General features: G+C 36.9%; 3 protein-coding genes across 3 annotated transcripts; all 3 read left to right on the forward strand.

Moving 5' to 3' along the window:
• The first annotated feature begins 1,635 nt into the window (after positions 1–1,635).
• LOC123891716 lies at positions 1,636–3,858 on the forward strand. Its single transcript, XM_045941620.1, has 2 exons — positions 1,636–2,465; positions 2,565–3,858. The coding sequence occupies exons 1-2, from the start codon at positions 1,636–1,638 to the stop codon at positions 3,856–3,858; spliced, it is 2,124 nt and encodes a 707-aa protein (XP_045797576.1).
• A 140-nt stretch (positions 3,859–3,998) lies between these two features.
• LOC123891722 lies at positions 3,999–4,385 on the forward strand. Its single transcript, XM_045941625.1, has one exon. It carries the CDS (start codon positions 3,999–4,001, stop codon positions 4,383–4,385), a length of 387 nt encoding a protein of 128 aa, XP_045797581.1.
• A 2,499-nt stretch (positions 4,386–6,884) lies between these two features.
• On the forward strand, positions 6,885–8,216 carry LOC123891730. The gene is made up of 2 exons (XM_045941631.1): positions 6,885–7,192; positions 7,490–8,216. Exons 1-2 carry the CDS (start codon positions 6,885–6,887, stop codon positions 8,214–8,216), a joined length of 1,035 nt encoding a protein of 344 aa, XP_045797587.1.
• The last annotated feature ends 8,928 nt before the right edge of the window (positions 8,217–17,144 follow it).

Genomic DNA, 17,144 nt, shown 5'->3' on the forward strand with positions numbered 1-17,144 from the left:
TTTATTAATGTAGATGTAATTTTTTTTGGTACATAATAAAATAAAATGGCAAATTATTGAAAATACATATAAAATGGAGGACCGGATTTCGTATCTTGATCATGACATTCGACTTAATAATTTTGGTATTTTTGTCAATTTAGCTGGGATTTGTGAACTACCGTACTTCTATTTATTTATTTTTTTGGTATCTACAGTACTGTTATCCCATATTTGAGCTAAAATATATTTTCATCTCTAATTCCAAAGACATTAAATACTTGTTAAATGGCTTTAATAGTGCCAGGTTTTAAATGTCTTCAAGAATAAGAGAGTTCTGATGGAAAGTATTCTTTAGATAGCTTCATATGAGTCTGCAAATTATGAAGAGATGTTGTTTTTCGAGTAGAAGGTTAATTCGATTGAAATTCATGAATCGAAACACTCAGGATTGTGGACTTCGAGTATTTTTCATCCTTCAAATATGATTCGACTTCGACAGTTACAACGGTTCAAGGCTTTGGTTCATTTCAAATGCAAAGGGACGCGTGGCCAACAGTTACTAGTTTAACGTTAAAGTAGACGTTATGTGGTTTTCTATAAATAGGAGTCTGTATAGTCGAAGTAGGGATCACAATTCATTTACACAAATTCTCAAACACTCAAAGTACCCATGTTAAAGCGAGAAACGAGTTACTCGAGAAAGATGTATGAATCAGTGAACCATTTTATTTACTTTGTAACTTTTACATTCTAAATGCAAATTTACTTCTCATAAGTCTTTATTTTCTAAGCATTTACAAATTCTGCATTTAATTGGTTCCCTCGTTCGAGTGAACTTACTTTTATTCGCATTCAATTTATGTTTCATAAACCGAACATATTGTTCTTTTGCAAAATAAGGATATCTTTAATGATGAACATTCGAACTTCTTTTTCCATGCATGAACAATTGTCCCGAGATTTACTAGTTGATCTCTCAAGTAATTAATTTAAACTAGCGGTTGTTTACCAAAAATCAGTGTAAACAAATTGGCACGCCCAGTGGGGAAATTATTACCAAAAATCAGAAGTTTGTTTTCTAAGAATCCTGTTCGAATACTAAAGCAGTTTGGTATTCAAAGTTATATGTTTTGATTTTGTATGCATTTGAGGAGTGGGAAGTCTTTACCCAATTTAACTAGTGTTAAATCTCGATCAAAAATGGTTCGACCACCAAATAACAATCAAAACAATAATAACAATGTTCCAAATCCTGAGGGACAGCCAACGCAAGCGTCGAATAGTAACGCTACAATCATGGCTCAAGGCTCTGGAACATCTGGTTCGAGCGCTCCCTCAGTCAGTTTTGGGAATATAGGGGTAACGATACCTTCGACAAGTTCGACTCTATCTGGGTCAATAACTTCGTCAATATCACAATGTGGGGAACAGTCAACCTGGTTATGAAGATCTAAGGAGCCCCATTCGATCATTTCTGTTGAATCAACCAGGACTAGGCATGCCAACATCTTTAATGGCAGGTTTACATAATTCTAATCCTAATCCTGAGGGGAGTACCATGCCTTCCCCAGCAGCCTCTGTTGTGGGAAATAGAACCAGAGACATTGGCCAGCAAAATCTGACAAATGTAACCATGATGTCCTTTCGACATAAATGGACGAAAGTAACCATGAAATGGTTAATACCTTAACTTCACAATTAGGGACTATCCTAAATCCTTTAATTAATAACACAAATAACAACTATCAGTTGTTAGCCCATCAGATGGGGCGAATCGCAGATTTCTTTGGCACACCTGCAATGCCCAACCAAAACCTTCAACCCATTCGAAATCAAGCGCATGTTCAAAATCAGGGTTTCCCCAATGAGGATGAAGTTCCTAATAATCGAGCGCCACAAGTGGTGCGAGAGGAACCACCGGTCCAAGTGGTGAACCAAGTTCAAGATCCTGGGATAGTCTTGGTTAATAGAAATCAGAACGCTGACGAAGTAGTTAGAAATGTGCAAAGAAACAATTTTGCACAACAAGATAATTTGGCAAATCTAGTCGAAACGATATTAACCCAAAATGGTTTCAATGTTGGCTTGCACAGGCCTAACTTCGTTTCCCCTTTGTCTGAGTATGTGCTACAGACTGAATTGCCAAGGGGATGGAAAATTCCCAAATTCACAAAGTTTGCTGGGGATACAACTGAATCAACGGTGGAGCATGTTGCAAGATTTTTTGCCGAAGCAGGAAACTTGGCAGATAATGAAAATTTAAGATTGAAATATTTCCCAAATTCCCTTACAAAAAATGCTTTCACTTGGTTCACAACACTTCCCCCTCGTTCGATTCATCATTGGGCTCAATTGGAAAGGGTTTTCCATGAACAGTTTTACATGGGCCAATCTAAGATTAGTTTGAAGGAATTGGCCAGTGTTAGGAGAAAAATGCCAGAGTCCATAGATGATTACTTGAATAGATTCAGGTTACTCAAGGCTAGATGCTTTACCCAAGTGCCTGAACACGAGTTAGTCGAAATGGCTGCTGGAGGCCTAGATTATTCGATTCGAAAGAAATTAGATACACAACATCTAAGAGACATGGCACAGTTAGCAGATAGAGTGAGACAGGTCGAACACCTTAAGGCTGAAAAGGCTAGATCATCAAAGTTTCAAAAGAGGGAAAAAATTGCCTATGTCGAAACAATAGATGATGATGATGAATATGTGATAAATTACGAAGACATAGAGGATAATGAAATCAATGTGGCCGAACTAAAACCTGGCCCTCCTTATGTCTGTAAATTATTAAAACCTTCGAATGGAAAAAATCCTGTCGAACCAAAAAATGATAAATTTGTTGCTAAGACATATTCATTTGACATAACTAAATGTGATGAAATATTTGATTTATTGGTTACTGATGGCCAAATTGTTGTTCCGAAGGGGCTAAAAGCGCCTCCCCTTGAGCAACAAAAGAAAAGAGGTTTTTGTAAATTTCATAATTTTCTGGGTCATAAAACCTCACAATGTGTTCTTTTCAGGGATCTGGTTCAGAAAGCTTTGAAAGATGGAAGGCTGAAGTTTGGCGAGAAGTCCAAACACCAGATGAAAATTGATGAGGATCCATTACAGATATCAGATGCTTCCTATGTGGAACCGGTCGAATGCTTAATGATCGATGCCATGGACCTGTCAGGAGGCGCACAATTAGTTTCTATTCCAGAAGATGAATACTACGAGAAGATGAAAGTGGTATACCCTAGGGCTGAAGAGGAACTAATTGATTTTCTGCAAAGGTGTAAGCTTAACAAGTCTGAAGTTATGCTTTGCCCAAGGTGCAGTGCTGTATTCGATAAGAAGGCTATTGAGGGCCTTAACAAGTTTATACTGTTCATGAGAAACAAAGAGAATTGGCCAAAGTCAAGGCCAATGAAAAGACAAAATATGGCGCATGCCAAACCAATACATCAAAGGTTGGGCAACTCAAGTACTTTTGTGCCATCCAACAACTCACCAATGAACAAATGGGTTCATGGTCATGCATCAAACTTTGTCAGAAATTCTGTTGACAAGGGAAGTTCGAGTAAGAGCCGTTCGAGTCAGCCTGGAGATTCGAAGAAGTATGCTTACAGGAACAACTACATGGGAAAGAATCCCATGACAAGAACACAATGGCGCAGACATCAACGCCAACAGAAACTCTCACTTCAGGAGGCTCAGAAGATAGAAAACAACAAAGGAAAGCAGGTGGTCGAAGCGACCAGAAGGCCTCTGAAAGAAAGATTGTCTCAACCATTGGCTGATCAAAATGTTGATGACAAGATCGAAGAGGAAACTTGGAGGATGAGGATCTTCTTGATTCAGATCCTGAATTTGATGTGCTGGTGAATGTAGTTTCTATTCTGCCTGCTGAGTATGACGTATGGTCAGAAGTAACTGAAGGGGAGGATGAGTTCGATGAAAGTGAATTGACTTTACATAAGCCAATGTGTTATTATGTTATGAATAATGGCTGTTTAGAGGAACAGATGGCCAATTTTGAGAGGCCAACTGAGGGAATGAAGAATCATTTGAAACCCCTCTTTATTCAGGCCAAAGTAAACAATGTGGGGGTCAACAAAGTGCTGATTGATGGAGGAGCAGCAGTAAATCTGATGCCAGAGTTCATGATTACCAAGATTGGTAAGTTTTCTACTGACTTGCACCCTCACAACATCGTTCCTTCGAATTACGAAGGTGAGACTGGTTTTTCACTGGGGGCAATTCAAGTCGACGTAGCGGTTGGCAGCACTGTCAGGCCAACTTTGTTTTTGGTTGTGGCATCGATTGCCAATTACAATCTGCTTCTAGGAAGGGAGTGGATACATGGTGTAGGAGCAGTGCCTTCGACTCTCCATCAGAGGGTGAGTATTTAGAGAGAAGATGGTGTAGTGGAAAATATCGAAGCCGATCAAAGTTATTTTAGGGCCGAAACACACCACATAACCAAGCATTCATTTGATAAGAAATTGGAGAATATCTCGCCATGTACTTAACAAGGATATGCCTATGCCCCTGCTGATAATGTCTACCATTCTGTCAAATTAGATCCAACTCATGGATTCATTTGGGAGAGAGAGGAGATAGAGGAGATAGATGATGGTCCATATGTGGATGAAGGCAAATTTCGCCCAACTGGGTGGGACTTTGAAGAATACCACGATGACTAAGCCCAATGCTTGGGCTAAGATTTCGGCTTATATGGCCGAAAACAAGATAAACATGGCTTTGGAAGCCACTATGCTGCAAAAGAATATGGATGTCGAAGCCAATAATTGTGAAGATTGCAAAGCATTGCCAACTATCCAAAAGTTGGATTGCATCTATGATGAAGAACCATTGGGATTTGAAAAGGATCCTTCGAATTCTAGTCAAAAGATGCAAGCCCAGGATCCTTTGGAGGAAATAGATATTGGAGATGGCTCGATCAAAAGGCCAACGTACATAAGTGCCAATATCCCAAAGGACTTGAGTGATAAACTGGTTGAACTCCTTAAAGAGTTCAAAGATTGTTTTGCTTGGGATTATAATGAAATGCCAGATTTAGACAGAAATTTGGTCGAACATAGATTACCTATTCGACCAGACAAGAAACCAGTTAAACAATCACCAAGAAGGTTTGCACCAGAAATCCTGTCTAAAATCAAAGAGGAGATTGAAAGGCTGCTGAGAAGCAAATTCATCAGGACTGCCAGGTACGTCGAATGGTTAGCAAATATAGTTCCCGTCATTAAGAAAAATGGTTCTCTTAGGATATGTATAGATTTTAGGGATTTAAATAATGCTACCCCGAAAGATGAATATTTCATGCCTGTGGCAGAAATGCTAATAGATTCAGCAGCAGGTTTTGAGTATCTTAGTATGCTAGATGGATATTCTGGATATAATCAAATTTTTATTGCTGAAGAAGATGTGGCAAAAACAGCTTTTCGATGCCCAGGGGCCTTAGGAACCTATGAATGGGTCGTGATGCCGTTTGGATTGAAAAATGCTGGAGCCACATACCAAAGAGCAATGAACTCAATTTTCCATGATTTTATAGATACTTTTATGCAAGTATATATTGATGATATTATTGTTAAGTCATCATCACAAAATGATCATTTGGTTTGTCTAAGAAAGTCATTCGAAAGAATGAGGAAATATGGATTAAAAATGAATCCATTAAAATGTGCTTTTTGTGTACATGCAGGAGATTTCCTTGGATTTGTGGTGCATAAAAAAGGCATTGAGATAAACCAAAATAAGACAAAGGCTATTTTGGAGACTAAGCCTCCAACAAACAAAAAGCAACTTCAATCCTTGTTGGGAAAAATCAACTTTCTGAGGAGATTCATTTCGAATCTAAGTGGTAAGGCTCAAGCTTTTTCACCATTGCTTCGACTCAAGAAAGAAGGCTTGTCTAATCCTCCAACTCTGATGCCTCCAATTAGAAATAAGTTTATGAAGTTGTATATTTCAGCATCTAATACAACATTAGGGAGTATGTTAGCCCAAGAGGACGAAAATGGTGAAGAAAAAGCCATATATTATTTAAGTAGAGTTCTTAATGATGTTGAAACTCGATATAGTAGTATTGAAAAGCTTTGTCTTTGTTTGTATTTTTCTTGTATGAAATTGAAGCATTATATAAAGCCTATTGATGTTTATGTTTATTCTCATTATGATGTTATTAAGCATATGCTGTTAAAACCAATTTTGCATAGTCGAATTGGTAGATGGGCTTTAGCTCTTTCTGAGTATTCACTTTCATACAAACCTTTGAAAGCAATTAAAGGCCAAATAGTGGCCGATTTTATTGTCGATCATTCAGCAATCGAATCACCCCAGAACTATGTTGCTTTAGAGCCATGGATTTTGTACTTCGATGGATCTAAACATCAACATGGAACAGGAATTGGTGTCTTAATAATTTCCCCACAAAAAATTCCTACCAAGTTTAAATATAAAAACAATGGTATTTGTTCAAATAATGAGGCTGAATATAAGGCTTTGATAGCAGGTCTGGAAATACTGTTGAGCCTGGGGGCAAAAGACATTAAAATAAAAGGTGATTCAGAATTAGTTTTGAAACAACTGACAAAAGAGTACAAATGTATTAAAGAACATTTGATTCGTTATTTTGTCATAGCGAATGCGTTACTGAAACGTTTCGATTCGATTGACATAGAACATGTGCCTCGAATAGAGAATCAGGAAGCAAATGACTTAGCACAGATTGCTTCTGGATACAAGGTGTCCAAAGAGAAATTAGAACAATTAGTGGAGATCAAAGATAAACTGATTTCTCATGAGCCAATGCATTTGGAATTGTCAACGCCAAAACTTGGGGGGCACATATGTCCCATAACGAAATAAATAATTCTGATCAAAAAATGGATTGTAGTATTTATGATGAATTCCAAGTTTTTGTCATTGACAATTTAGCGAATAATGATTGGAGGAAACCAATTGTGGATTATCTGGAAAATCCAATTGGAAATGCTCCTCGAAAGATCAAATATAGGGCATCAAAGTACGTAATCATTGGTAATGAGTTATTCAAGAAAACCCTTGAAGGAATTTTATTAAAGTGCCTTAGTGAAACTGAAGCATATATAGCCATCTCTGACGTTCATAGTGGAGCTTGTGGTTCTCACCAATCAGGCCATAAGATGAAGTGGCTTTTATTTCGACAAGGCATGTATTGGCCATCCATGTTAAAAGATTGTATAGATTTTGCTAAGGGATGCCAAGAATGTCAAAAACATGCAGGAATTCAACATGTACCTGCAAGTGAACTACATTCGATTATAAAACCTTGGCCATTTAGAGGATGGGCATTAGATTTAATTGGTGAAATAAAACCAGCATCATCAAAAAATCAAAAATACATAATAGTTGGTATTGACTATTTTACCAAATGGATCGAAGCCATACCCTTGCCCAATGTTGATCAAGAAGAAGTGATAAGTTTTATCCAAAACCACATTATTTATAGGTTTGGAATTCCTGAAACCATCACAACTGATCAAGGTTCAGTGTTTACTGGTCGAAAGATGCAAGAATTTGCTAGGCAAACAGGGTTTAAACTTTTGACTTCGACACCTTATTATGCGCAAGCAAATGGTCAAGTAGAAGCTGCCAATAAGATTATCATTGGATTAATCAGAAAACATATTGCTCAAAAGCCAAGAAATTGGAACAAGACTTTAAATCAAGTCTTATGGGCATGTAGAAATTCTCCTAAAGAATCAACAAACTCTACTCCATTTCGATTAACATACGGTCATGATGCTGTGTTACCAGTGGAAATTTATTTGCAATCCATCAGAATTCAAAGGCAAATGGAGATACCAACTGATCATTATTGGAGTATGATGTTTGATGAATTGGTTGATTTAGACGAAGAAAGGCTAAGAGTGCTTGATACTTTAAGTAGACAAAAAGAAAGAGTGGCAAAGGCCTATAATAAGAAGGTTAAGTCAAAAACCTTTGATGTGGGGAATTTAGTTTGGAAAGTTATTTTGCCTATGGACAAAAAAGATAGAGTTTTAGGCAAATGGTCCCCGAATTGGGAAGGACCTTTTAAAATAATACAAGTATTTTCGAATGGTGCATATGAGATAGAAGAATTAACTTCAGAAAAGCGAACATTGAATATAAATGGTAAGTATTTGAAAAAATATAAACCAACGCTTTTAGAAGTTAAGATTAGCACAGAGTAAAGATTCGAAACGAAATTGAAATGGCATAAGCAAAGTAAAAATGCCATAAAAGGCAATTCTCAAGGTTACAAACCAAATGAGATAAAACCAGATAATTGTTCGAATAGTTAAAATTTAAAAAGAACATCAAAGAAAATCTAAGACAAACACTTGGACTTGAAATCTGCGTAATGATCCTTAATAAGGCCAACTTCGACGGTTTGGATCTTGATTGCATCTTCGAGAGACTTGATCTCTTCTTTGATCACAGTGGCAGCACTGAAGTGAGAAATACCTTCTTTCGCAGCCTCTCGAATAGATTCTTGAGTGGTAGCAGCAACAGCTTCTTCAATCTTTGAGCGCTTTGCTTTCTCTTCGAGGATCTTCTTCTCTCGATCGACAATCTCAGCTCGAAGAGATTCTATCTCTGCTTCCCACTTAGAAATATTGTTGTTGCATTCTTGAACTCCAAGACCTGGTTGTTGAACTTGTGCTTTCATTTGATCAACTTTCGACTGGGCGGCCATGGCTTTCTCGAATAATGCATCATAAGCAGCCTGTTGACCAACAAGTTTTTGAGAGTTGCGTTTCAGATTTTGCACAGTAGTAGCGAATTGGTCCAAGATAGATTCGAGTTGGATGACCTTCCCCAAAGTTTCGAGATCAGTGTGAGGATTATGCAGTTTGTTCAAGAAAGATTTATGCTTAAAAGCATTAGCAGGGTGTTCCTCCACTGAGGCCAAGATATCTCCATTGATGAAATCCTGGTATAGCTTTGAAATCAGAGAATCTTGTCGAACAGAGGAGTTGATCTCTGGATCTGAGGCAGTCGAATTACTCGGTCCACTCGAACTCACAGGATCAGAAGTTGTCTTGGAAATCAGAAGTTTCAGAGCAGCCTCAGGGTCATGGATTTGCAAAGCAATGAATTCTTCTTCAGGAAGCCCTAGACTGGCTGATAACTTTGAAGTGGAAGTTTCAGGTAGTAGTTCCGAACCCCCAGCCTCTGCTTCTTTCATGGCTTCAGAATCAAAGTCTTCCTCTGAGGAAGTTTCATTGGCTTCGATTTCGACTGCTGCAGTCTCGTTCCACTCTTTGAAAGGAGAAGTCTTGCTATCAGTTTCAGCAGATTCAGGATGCTCTGGTTGATCTTGACTGGGCTCTGGTATGATCTTTTCAGAAATAGTGGTCTCACTGTCTTTGAGTGTATCACCACTAGACTTGTTCGATATGATTTTCTGAAAAACAAAATCAGATATGAGGGAATATAACTTTACTTATCATAAATGAGAAAACGGAAGTAAAGTAATAAAAATACCTCTGGATTGGTGTCTTGCTGGGGCATGTTATTCGAATCATCGAGAGTAGCATCAGGCATAGCAATATCTTCTTGAATGTCAGCTTCAGGGGTAGGCTCTTGTTGCTCACTCGAATTCAAAGGAGTTTTAAGGTTGGCTGCAGAAGGATCACTTGAGGATTTGGTCTTCTTTTTCTTCTTCTTGTCCCGGGTTTGATCCTCTGAATCTCCCTTCTCTTCTTTCTTCTTTTCTTTCCTCTCTTTCTTTTCCTTCTTCCTTTTCTCCTTTTCTTCAGCAGAAGGGCTATCAGAAATATTTTCTGAAGTAGTCGTTTCGATGCGCACAGGAGGCTGACTCCTTTTCCTTTGAAAGCTTGCTTCCTCTTCTTCCTGTTAGTGAAGATCGAAACAAGAAACATTAGAATTGATGAGTTTTGAAAAAAAAAATAATAAATAAGGAATAGAAGGAAAAGAATTAAACCTCTTCTTCTTCACTATCAACTACAATGCTAGGTTTTGGTTTCTTCGATGGGCCAGTTTCAGTAGAAGTGGTGTTGGTTGATCTTTTACGTGCCTGTAAGAGGAAATAGATTAGAAGGGATAGAAGTTTTCAAAATTCAATCAGAGAGTTTCGATTTAGAATTACCTTAGCAGGCTCTTCAACTGTTTTGACAGGCTTTGGTGCTTGTTTTTCGTTAACTGTTTTCACAGTCTCTGTGGTTTGTTTCTTTGTAACTAAGAGATATAAACAAATGTTTAGATCGAAAAACACAGGAGTATATGGCAAAGAGGAAAGTATACATTAAAATACAAGTTACCTGCAGTTTTGATTTGCCGTTCGATTTTATTGATCTGAGGCTGAGTAAAACCACTCTCCAGCCTGGAGATGAGTGCTGAATCTCCCAGGTGCTTACTATAAAAGTATTGCTTCCACCAGTTGGCAAATTCTTGAGTGCAGTAAAAAGAGAGGTTGAAATCAAATGGCTCGAAGCCATAAATGTGGTCTCGACTAACCTTCAAATATTTCTCATACAGAGTAGAAGTAACTGTAGTCCCAAGCACAATGTTTTTCTTCCTCAAATACATGTTTTTGGGTCGAATCTGTGAAAACCCAAATTGTCTGGAGACAAGATTTGGTTGATACCCAACCAATCCATATTCAGAAGATAAGGTACCAATTCGAATGGATAATATGGTGGGATCTAAGTAAGAAGTCCAGGCCTCGTTTACTTCTTCCTCAACATCTGGGTTTAGCACAGGCATCTCTTCGACAAACCAATAAGGACCAACAGTTCTCTTTACAAAAGGAGCATGTTCAGGTTTGAATTGATCTATGGCTAAGAAAATTTTCATGTACTTCATGAAAAGTTGTTGGGAATTCTGTTCGAGAGGGTTAGGTTGGAGTTTTATCAAGCGAGTACCTTCGACTTCCCTTTTAGCTATCGAAGCTTGGTGTTCAGTCGGAATGAATAAGCCAAGTTCTTTTTCAAAAGTGGCATTGAGCCATAATTGCAACAGCCACATAGGCCCAGTAGCTTGAAAGCTTCTGTCTGTAGCAGCTTTCTTCGACTTTGATTTAGCAGGGGTCAGACCTTTCAGGTTGTCGCATACTTCACCAATGGATTCATATAGGGTTGCTAACAAAAGGCGTCCTAAAGCAAAATGGCTTCCTTCATGTATTTGCACAGCCATGGGAATGAATTTCCTAGCAATTTGGAGAGATCGAGAGCAGAATACAAAATGGGATAGCCATAAATTAAGGAAAGCTACATGTTCCTCATCAGAGACTTCTTCATTCTCAGGTCCTGAATGTTTGAGGATATAGGCAGAAAAGGCATTCTCTTTATAGTTCAAAGTGATATTGTCACTTGCATCAGAAGGGTTATAAGTCTTTCCAGTGGGTTTTAACTCTGTGATGGCTGACACATCGAATAGGGTTGGAGTCATCATACCACTTTTAAACTGAAAAGTATTGGTAGATTTTTCGAAGAAATGCATGGCAGCTATAAGCATTTCAGGTTGGTACTTAGGCCCTACCCTAGAAAACTGTACTAGCTCGAAGATCCCATAATCTTTCCAGAAATTGCCAAAGGAATGTTCTACTCGATCAAGCCAAGTAAGGTAAAGGGTGTTTCCGTAGTAAGGATGGGATCGAAAGGGTTTATAGTTAGTCATCAGATATTCGAAATTGTAAGGTTTACTATCAAAAATCCTAGGTTCACAAGTTTCTAAACAAGGAAATATCTCATCTACTTCCCTAGTCAAGTTGATTGCATCCGGAATCGGGCCACCAAAAGCATAGACATTTTTATTAATAGCAAAAGGAATCATTACCTGGGTTTCCCAAATTTCCTTGTGTTCTTTGATGCCTCTAGGCTCTGGGACATATTTGATTCCACCATCACCAATGATAAATTCGTTCCATTTCCCAGCAAAAGGAACTTCAGTTCTATCGGAAGAAGACGCCATGGAAACTGTAAAAGGGAAGATAAAAAACACAGATCCGAGATCTGAAAAGGGTACGATTTGAAGAAATTGATTAAAGATCGGGAAAGTTGAGAGCTTTTTGAAATCTTTTGCGTTCAAAGATTAAAGAAGGAGGTTGAAAGGTTTCTTTGAATCGTGTAAGATGATGAAGGAAGTTGGAAAAGTTTCAACTGAAGTGATGGAGTTGTATTTATAGCAGCTTTTTGATTAAAATCAAAATTTAATTTAAAATGCAAAAAAGGCGCCTTTTGCCTTTTCTGATTCAACTTCCCAAGTAGACACGTGTCCCACTACTCAAGTATAGTGCAGAACACGACAGTTTGCTAGAAACGAAGCGGTTATCCTTTAATGCTATGATATCATCCGTTCGAAGCAAAGAGAATGAAGGTGGTACATGACAAAGTACTTTAAAAATGCCATTTTCTTATTTCATTCGAATCATTCAAATCGAAACAGGCATTTTTGGGGGCAATTTGTTATCCCATATTTTAGCTTGAGCTAAAATATGTTTTCATCTCTAATTCCAAAGACATTAAATACTTGTTAAATGGCTTTAATAGTGCCAGGTTTTAAATGTCTTCAAGAATAAGAGAGTTCTGATGGAAAGTATTCTTTAGATAGCTTCATATGAGTCTGCAAATTATGAAGAGATGCTGTTTTTCGAGTAGAAGGTTAATTCGATTGAAATTCATGAATCGAAACACTCAGGATTGTGGACTTCGAGTATTTTTCATCCTTCAAATATGATTCGACTTCGACAGTTACAACGGTTCAAGGCTTTGGTTCATTTCAAATGCAAAGGGACGCGTGGCCAACAGTTACTAGTTTAACGTTAAAGTAGACGTTATGTGGTTTTCTATAAATAGGAGTCTGTATAGTCGAAGTAGGGATCACAATTCATTTACACAAATTCTCAAACACTCAAAGTACCCATGTTAAAGCGAGAAACGAGTTACTCGAGAAAGATGTATGAATCAGTGAACCATTTTATTTACTTTGTAACTTTTACATTCTAAATGCAAATTTACTTCTCATAAGTCTTTATTTTCTAAGCATTTACAAATTCTGCATTTAATTGGTTCCCTCGTTCGAGTGAACTTACTTTTATTCGCATTCAATTTATGTTTCATAAACCGAACATATTGTTCTTTTGCAAAATAAGGATATCTTTAATGATGAACATTCGAACTTCTTTTTCCATGCATGAACAATTGTCCCGAGATTTACTAGTTGATTTCTCAAGTAATTAATTTAAACTAGCGGTTGTTTACCAAAAATCAGTGTAAACAAGTACTTGTATTGTTTTTTTGTCAAATAGTCTAGTGGCTAGAAAATCCACTTTAAAGGTGAATAAGTGAAGTGTCCCGGGTTCAAACCCGGACTCCTGCACATAAAGTGCGATGTCTCTACCAACCGAGTTAACCTCACGAGGAGACCGTACTTGTATTTTATATGTAAATAAATGTAACTTATAAAATTGAACATGTTGGTAGTCCATTCAATTCACACCTCCAAGCTGTTAATAAAAAAAGACTTTTGCTAGCCATTGACGTACCATGTAGTAAATTATTCTTCTAAAAAAAAACTAGGTAGTACGCACGGGAATTAGGTCGTAAGGAGTCTTCAGCGCATTGCGCGTTATGAAGTTGATTTCAACGTAGTTAATTTTATAAACATAAAGAATTAGTTGATTTAAATTGTTGTGATATAATTAATTGACACAACGATCAATTAGAAGAACTAGATGTGAGGCTGAGTATATAGCAGCAACACAAGCAGCTTGTCAAGCAGTTTGGCTTGAATCCTTAATTACTAGAAGAACTGAAGATCAACTATGTGAAGCCTATGAGATTAAATGTTGACAACAAGTCTGCAATCAGCTTGGCAAAGAACCCCATTGCACATGGAAGGTCAAAGCATATTGAAACCAAGTATCACTTTCTAAGAGACCAAGTCAACAAAGGCAAATTGAATGTGATGCATTGCATAACAGAAATTCAAATTGTAGACATCATGACCAAGCCACTGAAGGCTGATAGATTCAAAGAATTAAGGAAAATGGTAGGCATTACCATGATTGCAGACAAGACATTGGATTGAGGAGGTGTATTGAGAAATACAATCCAATGACTTGGTGAAAACAATCAACAACTTGTTAGTTACTTGCTTAGCAAGTTAGTTATTAGTTTGATTGTTGTAACTACTTTAGTTTGTTAGATTGTTAGTAACTAACTTGAGTTAGTTACTTTAATCATGGTTACATGTTAACCAAGTATCACACTACAATTTGTATCCCTATAAATTGTATTTCTAAGATCAATAATAATCAATCCTCATTGATGAAACTATTCCCTCTCTATCAGTCTCTTCCACTCTAACATCTTGCATATCATTTTTCTATGTAAAAATCGTCTCTTTTAGTTTCTTAAACAATGTCTTTAAAACATTTATTAATTTAAATGTAATTTTTTTTTTACATAATAAAATGGCAAATTATTGAAAATACATATAAAATGGAGGACTGCATTTTGTATCTTGATCATGACATTCGACTTTACAATTTTGGTATTTCTGTCAATTTAGCTGGGATTTGTGAACTACCGTACTTGTATTATTTTTTTTTGTTTTGTATCTACCGTAATTATATATATATTTTTGTCAAGTAGCCTAGTGGCTAGAAAATCCACCTTAAAGGTGAATAATTGGAGTGTCCCGGGTTCGAACCCAGACTCCTGCACATAAAGTGCAATGTCCCTATCAACTGAGTTAAGCTCACGAGGACATCGCACTTGTATTTTATATGTAAATAAAATGTAACTTTTAAAATTGAACATGTTGGTATTCAATTCACACCTCCAAGTTGTTAATAAAAAAAGACTTTTGCTAGCCATTGACGTACCATGTAGTAAATTATTCTTCTAAAAAAAACTGGGTAGTACGCATGGGAATTAGGTTATAAGGGATCTTCGGCGCATTGCACGTTAAGAAGTTGGTTTCAACGTAGTTAATTTTATAAACATAAACAATTAGTTGATTTAAATTGTTGTGATATAATTAATTGACACAACAATCAATTTAGTTAGTTTATTAAAAAGTGTATCAGCGAAACAAAAATTCAAAATATTGTTGCTTTACTGATAAATATGATCATGTTAAAAATAATATTTGTCTGCAATAATACTTCGAAGAATAAAGATTAACAAAATAATTTTCAGAAAACAATTTTCCATAATATAAATAACTTTCAAAATAACTTCATGAGACTAAAAATAATGTCTTCGACAATGTTGTTGAGTTTGGTAACATAATACAGATAACAATATAGGAAGACAGTACAATCAACGAACAGAAACGCGCCACGCGTCCCTCCGTTCCCCATTCAACTGTGTTGAATTTGTTCAACACCTCTCTCATCCACATTATTCAACAACCATTTTCAACACTCCTCTTCAATGGTTTACTAGTGTTTAATGCCCATTCAACACTCATTTTCAACATCATTGTAAATGGTCTAATGAAGAGTGTAACACCCCGAACTAACTACCCTTAAAAACGTGATCTTAAAAACTTTTTAAAGATAAGTAGCCGGAGCGCTACGGAAAAACATTTTCTAAACGATCGTGCACATGACACGAAACGTCGCAGCGGAAAACATTAAATAAAGGATTTTCAAAGTAATGAACAAAATAGTTCAAAAGATAATTCATTAACATAAAACATAAGTTAAGATGTTCGCATCGATATACGACGGAATACAAACGATCCCCGACTCGATGTTACAAATACCAGAGCACTAATATACATCACAACCAAACTAAACTTAACAAAGCTATACAAAGGTAGCCTACACTAGCTCCTCACAAAAGTGCTCCACACCAAAACGATCTGCAGCTAAAGCTCAACGAGACCTCGACCTAAATACCTGAACCCCCAAAGGTCCAGCACATAACAAATAGGTAGAGAGTTAGTAAACATAATCACATACATACGAATATAGAAACGCACCTATATTCATCCTATCACGTATTACTAACTCACACACATGCCTCAATAAGCAATACACCAGATAACACATAACACAATTACACAACCAGATAGTTTCACGTCGTCTCGGACAACACAAAGAACTCACATAACACATAACACATAATTGCACATTTACTCAAATGCGACTAATGCCAAACATTCAATGTCATGCCAACCTAGACACGACTAATGCATGTGGTACCATCTTCTTTATCAAGGAACTTACCATTGATATCCTTCTTTATTGGACAAGTCCAATATCCTTCTTTATCAGACAAGTCTGATATCCCTAAATAATGCATGAATTTATGAATGCCATGCATTTACCAAACATATGATAATCACTTAGCACGAAGCTACTGCTCACTACATGGATAACATAATCCATTTAACTTCTTTATCAGACGAACTGATATTCTTCTTTATCGGACAACCCGATATACAAAAATACATATACTTCTTTGACATTTTATATAAATGCCATTACACAACACAATTATTAAACATATAATAATTCCAAACCAAAACGAAACCAAATACATGGATACACACACTTTACAAACATTAACAAAAATTGCTGTCACAGAGGCCTTCGCTAAGCGAGGGCTTAGCGAGACATGGCGAACCTCACCAGGAAGTCACCTGCTCATGGCGAGCATTGGCGAGCTTCAGCGAACATGTTCGCTACAGCGAACTCCTGGTCGCTTAGCGAACTACACCAGAAAAATATCTGTTCTTGAGTTTCAATAAGGCGGTTTAACATTGAATCCAACCAAAAATTCATCTAGACATGTTATAAATTCTTATAAACAGCTATTTCAAGCATATATGGTATCAAGGAACATTAATCATCCCTTCCAAACATCCAAATACATCAAACAATCAAAATCATGTCAATTTCTTGCAAAATAAGCAAAGTTGCATAAACATGCAAAACCATCATCAAACATATACATATTCCCTCCTAGATGTTCATTAAGCATACTAAGATGAAAAGACATGTTTATGATAAAGAAACTTCACCCAAACCCCAAAGAAATTGGATGAGAGAGTTTAGGAATGGAGGCTAGACACCTCCCCTCTCTTGGATCACCCAAGCTTATGTTTAACCACTCTCACCTTGAATTGAATGATGATTC

Source organism: Trifolium pratense, linkage group LG1 (assembly GCF_020283565.1).
Source record: "Trifolium pratense cultivar HEN17-A07 linkage group LG1, ARS_RC_1.1, whole genome shotgun sequence".
NCBI lineage: Eukaryota > Viridiplantae > Streptophyta > Magnoliopsida > Fabales > Fabaceae > Trifolium > Trifolium pratense.